The sequence below is a fragment of the Papio anubis genome, chromosome 1 (assembly GCF_008728515.1).
Source record: "Papio anubis isolate 15944 chromosome 1, Panubis1.0, whole genome shotgun sequence".
Taxonomy (NCBI): domain Eukaryota; kingdom Metazoa; phylum Chordata; class Mammalia; order Primates; family Cercopithecidae; genus Papio; species Papio anubis.
The window spans coordinates 53,227,835-53,236,688 of record NC_044976.1 but is presented as its reverse complement, the minus strand read 5'-3'; the positions used below and the strand labels follow the sequence as shown (position 1 = coordinate 53,236,688).

The 8,854-nt window shown below is 49.9% G+C and overlaps 1 protein-coding gene across 2 annotated transcripts; it reads left to right on the top strand.

The window, feature by feature from the left end:
- The first annotated feature begins 232 nt into the window (after nt 1–232).
- On the top strand, nt 233–7,868 carry PARS2 (prolyl-tRNA synthetase 2, mitochondrial). 2 transcript variants are annotated; one of them, XM_003891938.2, is made up of 2 exons: nt 233–324; nt 5,596–7,868. In XM_003891938.2, the coding sequence occupies exon 2, from the start codon at nt 5,625–5,627 to the stop codon at nt 7,050–7,052; it is 1,428 nt and encodes a 475-aa protein (XP_003891987.1). In that variant the 5' UTR covers nt 233–324; nt 5,596–5,624; the 3' UTR covers nt 7,053–7,868. The 2 variants fall into 2 exon arrangements, with proteins under 2 accessions (XP_003891987.1, XP_009207402.1); XM_009209138.3 differs by lacking the exon at nt 233–324 and adding an exon at nt 332–810.
- The last annotated feature ends 986 nt before the right edge of the window (nt 7,869–8,854 follow it).

Below are 8,854 nucleotides of genomic sequence, written 5' to 3'. Positions count from 1 at the left end.
CTCAAATCATCATAGAGTTACACTTCCCAAGTTCCTAGAAAGTACTTCCGGAACGGTGATTTACTCTTGGCTGGTTCTGGCCAATCAACGATCTTGAGGAAAGCCGGGTTCTCGCTCTATGGCTACACTTCCGGAAAATCTCTCACGCGTGTCTAGCGTGGGGCGGGGCCAGAGCGCCCCTGCACTCGGCCCCGCCCCTGAGCGCGGCTTTGCGATTGGGGAGAAGGGCAGGAGGCAGGGCTTAAGGGCGGGCTTGCTCGAGGCGCAAGCGCGCTGGCCCGGGCGCGGCGGCAGTCTTGCGGGCGGCGTGGGCTGGGGATTGCGGTAGGTGAACTTGGGTGACTGCCAGACCTGAGGGACGGGCGCGGGTAGCGATGTGAAGCGGGCACGCGGTCTGGGCGCGGAGACCTAGGACCTTGCTGTTCATTTTCCCACTTGCATCCCGTCCTTGAGTTGGGGCGGGCTGAGAATCACGTAAACTTTTGATACTCTTCGTCTCCTGGTCTCCGTGTCCTCCGTTGTAAAATGAGGGCAGCACTTCCTGGTCTGTCCCTCGGTCGTCGTGAGAGTCACACGGTGTTCTCGAAGTGCCAGCTCTGGAAAGGCCCTGGGACCACCTGCTGCCCGAGCCAGCCTTCCCGTTTTGTGTTGGAGAAAACGGAGGTCCGGAGCGAAGTGATTGGACCAGGGACACCGAGCGAGTGAAGGCCGAGCCGGTTCTTAAAACTAGGCCTAGGGTTCCGTTGCTGTTTAATGTAGCACAGTTCGTGATGGAAACTAGGATTTGGAGGCGGGGACCTTGCCTTCCAGGTCAGACCCTGCGCTTATTTGCTGTGTGGCTTGACACAAATGACTTTATATCTCAGAGCCTCCTTTTTCTGAGTTGGGCATCATCATAATAATAATAATAGCACTTTGTGGCACTTAATATTATGTATCAGGTACCGTTGTAAACGCTTTATGTACACCTTTTCAGATTAGATTAGGAGGAAATAGTGAGTCAAAGAATCTTTGAAAAGGCCTGGGCTGGAAGGGCTGACAGTGTCCCGCACAGAGTACGTACTCAAAAAAATCGACTGAATGACTCAGAGGCTGTTTGCCGGAGCCTAAAGTGTTGCATACGTTAGTTACTATATTGCTTTCTAGATATTCCCTGTAGATAACTGAAAAATTGAGATAATTCTACTTATTCTCCTGTTTGTATAAGCTGAGGGGTCTGAGGATAGACATGCTGAACGTGGAAAAGCTCTCGTTTAAATTATCCAGATAATTGTATCATTGCACCCCTTTACTTTGCTCTTAATTTATCAATATGTTGATCAACAAATAGTAATAAATAGTAGGCATTATGCTAGACTCTGAAATTTAAAGATGTATAAAACTTCATGAACTTGTAATTTTATCAAGGAATAGAATGTTAAACATCGACACTGACCTCCCCTCCTGGCCCCTGTACACACCCCCAGAAAGAAAAAAAAAAATGTATGTGAAACATCATTTGCTTCCAATGCCTGGCACACAATAGTTCCTCAAAAATATTTTTGGACATGATTCTAGTACAGTATACTAAAAAGAGGTGTGTGCAGTGGAGCACAGAGGAGGTGACTTTCTCTGTTTAGAGGGGTTGGAGAAAGTTTCTTAGAATAAGTGAACCTTGAATTCGAGTTGGAATTGCTGGGGGTTTTGGGGATGTCAGTCTGTTTCAAGAATGATGAGCAACTTGGGGAATGCTAGGATAAGAAGCTGGAAGAGGTGTGTTGGGATCAAAATATGAAGAGCTTTGGTGCCATTCTGAGAAAATCATGAGAACCAGCCGTTAATGGATTGTAAATGGGAGTGGTTCGGTCAGCTGTCTTTTTAGCTGGAGACTAATACGGAGACTGGACTGACGGGCTTCAATAAGTACTCAGTTCATGCATTGATAGAACGTGTATTGAGCCTGGGCACAGTGGCTCACGCCTGTAATCCCAGCAATTTGGGAAGCTTAGGCAGGTGGATAGCATGAGGCCAGGAGTTCAAGACCAGCCTGGGCAACATAGCAAGACTCCATCTCTATTTTTTAAGAAAGAAAGAAAAAAAACATGTATTGAGTGTCCACTTTGTCCAGGTACTGTGCTGAATGCCGCAGATAAAACTTGGAATAAAATAGACATAGCTGTCATCCTCATGGAGTTTGTGAGGTTAGTCATCCGTGGTACACAGCTAGACCCCTGCAGTGGTTCTCCCACTGAGGTCCCTGGACCAGCAGCATCAGTGTCACCGGGAACTTGTTAGAAATTCAGGTTCTCGGCCCACACCCCAAACTTACTAAATCAGAAGCTCTGGAGATGGGCCTCTGCAATCACTGTTTTAACAAGCCCAGCCGGGCATGGTGGCTCACGCCTGTAATCCCAGCACTTTGGGAGGCCGAGGCAGGCCGATCACTTGAGGTCAAGGAGTTTTGAGACCAGCCTGGCCAACATGGTGAAATTCTGTTTCTACTAAAAATATGAAAAGTAGCTGGGCATGGTGGCGCATGCCTGTAATCCCAGCTACTCAGGAGGCAGAAGCAAGAGAATCGCTTGAGTCTGGGGGTACGGAGTTTGCAGTGATCTGAGATTGTACCACTGCACTCCAGCCTGGGTCATAGAGTGAGCTCTGTCTCAAAAAAAAAAAAAAAAAAAAAAAAAAAAAAGCCCTCCAGTGATTCTGATGCTCGATTCGATTTCAGAACCACTGGGCAACTGTCATGTAGCAAGTGGTTTTGAGGGGCTAACCCAATGTTGAGGCAGTAAGGGCCAGAAAGGAGGGGGTGGACTTAAGGGAAACCTTGGAGACAGACTCATTTGCTTTAGGAGGAATCAAGGATGAGTTTCTGGCTGGAGCCACTGGCCTAAGTAAGGTTGGATCACAAGGAAGTGATGGAGCCAGGGGTGAATCCACATGTGCCTTGCCTGCATGGCCTGAACGTTCCTACAGCACCACACTAGGGCTCTGTGGCAGTGCCTCACCACCTTTAAACATTTGTACAGTGCACAGGGGAAATGGATGAGGCTGCTTGAGATTGGAGAGAACCAGCTGGAGGACCTGAGGCTGCTAGAGGTAACCAGCTGGGAGATCCCAGCTTCCTAGAGCTGAGGGGAATCAGTAACCCATTCCCAGCGTACTGCCGGCAGCTTTGTTGCATGGACTGTGCTGAAAAGTAGAGGTACTCACTAAATTTGGCAATACAAATAAAAAATCTCAAAATAATTTATAGCCTTTGATTCAGTAATTCCATTCTTCAATGCCTCTCCCAAATATATGATAAAAAAAAGCCTTCTCTTCATTGTAGATTATGTATAACAGAGAAAACCAACTACTGGTTTTTGATGTGGTCAATCAATGGAATGTTGTACTGCCATTAGAAATGTGTGATTATTTTGTGAAATCAGAGAAACATACTTGCCTATTGGACAATGTCTAGTAGGCCCCTGTCATGTGCTGAAGATACAGTGGTGAGCAAGCTAGACAGGTCCTTGATTGCACTGAGCCAAGTGTCTGGGAGAAGAGAGGCAGCCAAATGGGCAGGAACTCTAGGAGACAAGTGGGCTGTGCGGGAAAAGCCAGCCCTTTGGGGGTATGGGGAGTGGGACAAGAAAGGCTTCCTGGGGAGAGGATGGTTATCCTGAGGCCTGGAGGATGACTAGATGTTGGCAGGAAAAGGGGAGAGGGGTGTTCTGTGCAAAAGGGACAGTATGTTTAAGAATGGGCATGGGGTAGGGTGCAGTGGCTCATGCCTGTAATCCCAGCGCTCCAGGAGGCCAAGGCAGGCGGATCACGAGGTCAGGAGATCTAGACCATCCTGGCTAACACGGTGAAACCCTGTCTCTACTAAAAATACAAAAAAATTAGCCGGACGTGGTGGCCGGTGCCTGTGGTCCCAGCTACTCAGGAGGCTGAGGCCGGAGAATGGCGTGAACATGGGAGGCGGAGCTTGCAGTGAGCGGAGATCGCGCCACTGCACTCCAGCCTGGGTGACAGAGCGAGACTCCATCTCGAAAAAAGAGGGGGGCATGGTGAAGCCGGATCAGAGAGGGGGCAGTGGTGAGATGAGGTCCAAGGGGGTCAGCCCATGTGGGGCTGTGCACACCCTGAAGGTCAGAAGCTTAGACCTTATTCTAAGGGTAGCAGGAGGCCATTTTAACCAAGAAAAGCTGTTAGCATCTGTGCTTGGGAAGTCTCCCCTGTGGCTGCAGTATAGAGGATGGATTGAAGGAGGGCAGGAATGGAAGCCAGGAGACCTGTGGGGAGGCTGTTGCAACCGTCCAGGTGAGAGATGAGGGTGGCCTGGACCTGGGTGGAGGCTGTGGAGAGAAGAGGGACAGACTGAACAGCAAAGGAAGAGGTAGGAATGACAGGGCCAAGAGGGCTGTGAATGTGGGACACAGAGAGGGGCAGAGCAGGTGAACCCCACATTCTGGTTTGGGCGAAGTGCAACTTTTGGTGCCATTCACAATGACAGGCAGTGCTGGAGGGGGAGTGGGTTTGAGGGGAGAATGCTGAGTTCATTCTGGGACACAGAGTTTGAAGTACCTGCCTGATGTATTCTCCGGGAGGCAGGTGGAGATTTTGAGTCAGCCCTCAGCACGCGGGCTGTCCAGGGAGTATGTGCTGTGAAGAGGGAAGAGGCCCATGACATTTAAATGTTGGGGCAGGTAGAGGGACAAGAGAGGGATGTGCAAAGGACAGGGTTTGCAAGAGACAGATCGCCACAAAACGTCAGCTGCAGTTGACTCCGGGCTGAGGGATTACAGTTTTCTTTACTTTCTTTTTTTTTCCTTTGAGACAGAGTCTCATTGTGTTTCCCGGGCTGGAATGCAGTGGCATAGTCTCAGCTCACTGCAACCTCCACCCCCAGGTTCAAGCGAATCTCCTGCCTCAGCCTCCCAAGTAGCTGGGATTACAGGCGTGTGCCCAGCTAATTTTTGTATTTTTAGTAGACAGGGTTTCACCATGTTGGTCAGGCTGGTCTCGAACTCCTGACCTCAGGTGATCCACCCGTCTCGGCCTCCCAAAGTGCTGGAATTACAGGCGTAAGCCAGCGTGCCCATTTGTTTTCAGATTCCCCCCCCCGCCAGTTTTCTATAATAATAATAGCAGACATTATTTGAGCTCATAGTACATGCCAGATGCTGTTCCAAGAACTTTTTATAACTCTTCTGTGTCCACAGTAAGCCTAGAAGGTAGGTCCTGTTGTTATTACTATTTACAGATGAAGAAATAGCACAGAGGGGTTAAGACACATGTCGCCAGCTACACAGGGTGCAGCCCGTGGGAGGCCTGACTGGAATCTAGGCTGCCTGATTCCAGAGCCTGTGCAGTCACTACACAACGCTGTCTCTCCACAGGATGTTGTTAATGTTTTTATAATAAGGAAAATATTGATTTTTCAAAAACAGAAGTAAGAGGTTAGAGAAATAGTGCTTTGATCTGCTAGGATATTAGAAATGGAAGGATTTGTATCTGCAAAATCAGTGGCTGTCTTCGAAGTTTGTTGAGAGCAGACTGGGTTGGCTGCTTCATGGTGTTGGAACACGGGCGATGCTCATTCTCACACAACTCATTTTTCTCCAGGTGCCTGTGCTTCCTGGTGCCAGAGTGTCATGGAAGGGCTGCTGACAAGATGCAGAGCATTGCCCGCCCTGGCCACCTGCAGCCGCCAGCTCTCTGGGTATGTTCCTCGCAGGTTTCACCACTGTGCCCCAAGAGGAGGGCGGCGCCTGCTGCTGTCTCGTGTGTTCCAGCCACAGAACCTTCGGGAAGACCAGGTGCTCTCCCTGCAGGACAAATTTGGTGACCCGACCTGTAAGAGCCAGCGGTTGATGCTGCAGGTGGGCCTGATCTACCCAGCAAGCCCCGGCTGTTATCACCTCCTGCCGTACACCGTCCGTGCCATGGAGAAGCTCGTGCGAGTGATAGACCAGGAGATGCAGGCCATCGGGGGCCAGAAAGTCAACATGCCCACCCTCAGCCCGGCAGAGCTCTGGCAAGCCACCAACCGGTGGGACTTGATGGGCAAGGAGCTGCTAAGACTTAGAGACAGGCATGGCAAGGAATACTGCTTAGGACCAACTCACGAGGAAGCCATTACAGCCTTAATTGCCGCGCAGAAGAAACTGTCCTACAAGCAGCTTCCCTTCCTGCTGTACCAAGTGACAAGGAAGTTTCGGGATGAGCCCAGGCCCCGCTTTGGTCTTCTCCGTGGCCGAGAGTTTTACATGAAGGATATGTACACCTTTGACTCCTCCCCAGAGGCTGCCCAGCAGACCTACAACCTGGTGTGTGATGCCTATTGCAGCCTGTTCAACAGGCTAGGGCTGCGATTTGTCAAGGTCCAGGCTGATGTCGGCAGCATCGGAGGCACGATGTCTCATGAGTTCCAGCTCCCTGTGGATGTTGGAGAGGACCGGCTTGCCATCTGTCCCCACTGCAGCTTCTCAGCCAACTTGGAGACACTAGACTTGTCACAGATGAACTGCCCTGCTTGCCAGGGCCCACTGACCGAAACCAAAGGCATTGAGGTGGGGCACACATTTTACCTGGGTACCAAGTACTCATCCATTTTCAATGCCCAGTTTACCAACGTCTATGGCAAACAATCCCTGGCTGAAATGGGGTGCTATGGCTTGGGTGTGACACGGATCTTGGCTGCTGCCATTGAAGTCCTCTCTACAGAAGACTGTGTCCGCTGGCCCAGCCTACTGGCCCCTTACCAAGCCTGCCTCATCCCCCCTAAGAAGGGCAGTAAGGAGGCGGCGGCCTCTGAGCTCATAGGGCAGCTGTGCGACCACATCACAGAGGCAGTGCCTCAGCTTCACGGGGAGGTGCTGCTGGACGACAGGACCCATCTGACCATCGGAAACAGACTGAAAGATGCCAACAAGTTTGGCTACCCCTTTGTGATCATTGCTGGCAAGAGGGCCCTGGAGGACCCTGCACATTTTGAGGTTTGGTGTCAGAACACTGGTGAGGTGGTCTTCCTCACCAAAGATGGAGTCATGGATTTATTGACCCAAGTGCAGACCATCTAAATGCCCCCAGCCCACCCCTGCCCCCATCTTGCAGCCTTGGTGTTCATTCTAACGCTGCCTTTTCCTACACCCCTTTCCTGGACTGTTCTCTCTAGAAACAGCACAGCTCATGGAGGGTGAGATCACGTTAGGGAAACCAATTTTCCAGTCATGTGTTCAGATTATTTGTATTTAAAGTCATTAACTTGATCCTTTTCTCCAGACTGGCCATGCCGCCAAATACCTTTCCTTTTGTATTCCATTGTGGAAACTTCTACTAGGAGGCTGAGAGGCAAGAGAGCCAAGCTCCAGTCTTGGGTCTTACCCTGAGGGGGTAAGTCACTTCCCTTCTCTCAGCTGAGTTTTTCTCGTGTAGGATGAGAATGGCTGATGGCTGAGGGCCCCCCAACCTTCCCCACCCCATATCAGTTTGACCACGGGCCTTTTGCTACATTCTGTCCAGAGAGCAGGCCTGCCAGTGCCCCTCCACTGAGAAGTTGGGCTGAGAGTATGGGGAAAAGAATCAAGAGACCTGACTGCCACCAACTCACTAGTGACTTAGATACATCCCCGCCCCCTGCTGGGGCCTCAGTTTCCCCATCTGTAACTTGAGATAATGGAACTAGATCTGTAATGTCCTTATAGGTGTCACTAGAGGGTTCCATGAGAGGTTTGTGACAGGCAGTCTGATTCCTCTCATTCTCCATAGTCTGTTTCCTGGAAAGTTGATGTAATTAACAGATGGCCCAAAAACTACCTCAAGAGACCTGGCCCTATTAAGATGGCTTAACCACTGAGATCATGTTCTATTGATTGAATAAAGTCAAACTACTGGAATGAGCCTTGCACATTAATTTGAAACAATGATAACATCTGCCATTTTAACAGTGCAACAGCTTCCTACTCCTTTTCTTTCCTTTTTGACTGTTCCCACACACCCCACCCCCCACATAAAAAATCAGGTGGTTAGGAAAATGTGGTTTAAACCATTTCTTCCCTCAAGTATCGGGGCAGCAGGCTTCAACTGGCATGGTGATCTTATCCTAGGTGCAGAGTTGGATCCTAGAGCCACAATGGGGTGAATATTAAAAGCTGGTCTCTTGTGTCCTTAATGTAGAAGCTGGTTTAAAGAAAAAAGAAAAAGCTACTCTCTGCCTGAATTCTATGGAAAATGGAGCAGGCTTGAACTACCCTAGCAATGCCAACTACTTTCATTACTCCTGCATCCTAGATGAGGAACATAACCAATTTTCCATCCTTGGCCCCCTAGGCTCTCTACATGTCCACATCTGACAAGAATCTATCAAGACCAAGCTCAAAGCCAGCACCTCCTAAAAAGCTGCCTGGCAGCTCTGAATAGTGGTTCTGCTTCCCATCGCACAGATCACATCCCTTCTTGTTTTGTGTATACACAGCTCATTGTACAGTGGTCCTGCCTCTTGTTGATGGTGAGCTCCCTGAGGCCAGGCCCCTGAGCTAATTCCCAGTGCACTGCAGTTGTTTTGACCAGTTTTTCCACCTGCTAAACAGCCTCCGGGCAGCTGGTTACTGGTAGAGGAACCCTGCCTGCCTCCAAGCACACAGCATCAGGTTTCTTGTTTTTGTTTTTGTTTTTTTTTGTTTTTTGAGACAGAATTTCGCTCTTGTTGCCCAGGCCGGAGTGTAATGGCGCGATCTCGGCTCACCACAACCTCCACCTCCCAGGTTCAAGCAATTCTCCTGCCTCAGCCTTACAGGCATGCGCCACCACACCTGGCTAATTTTGTAGTTTTAGTAGAGACAGGGTTTCTCCATGTTGGGCTAGTCTCAAACTCCCGACCTCA

Bases quoted from the DNA above. Each gene is read 5' to 3' on its own strand.
- PARS2 (XM_009209138.3), top strand. From the start codon at position 771: ATGGAAACTAGGATTTGGAGGCGGGGACCTTGCCTTCCAG. The intron at 811-5,595 runs GTCAGACCCTGC...ATTTTTCTCCAG, and splicing joins GCGGGGACCTTGCCTTCCAG to GTGCCTGTGCTTCCTGGTGC.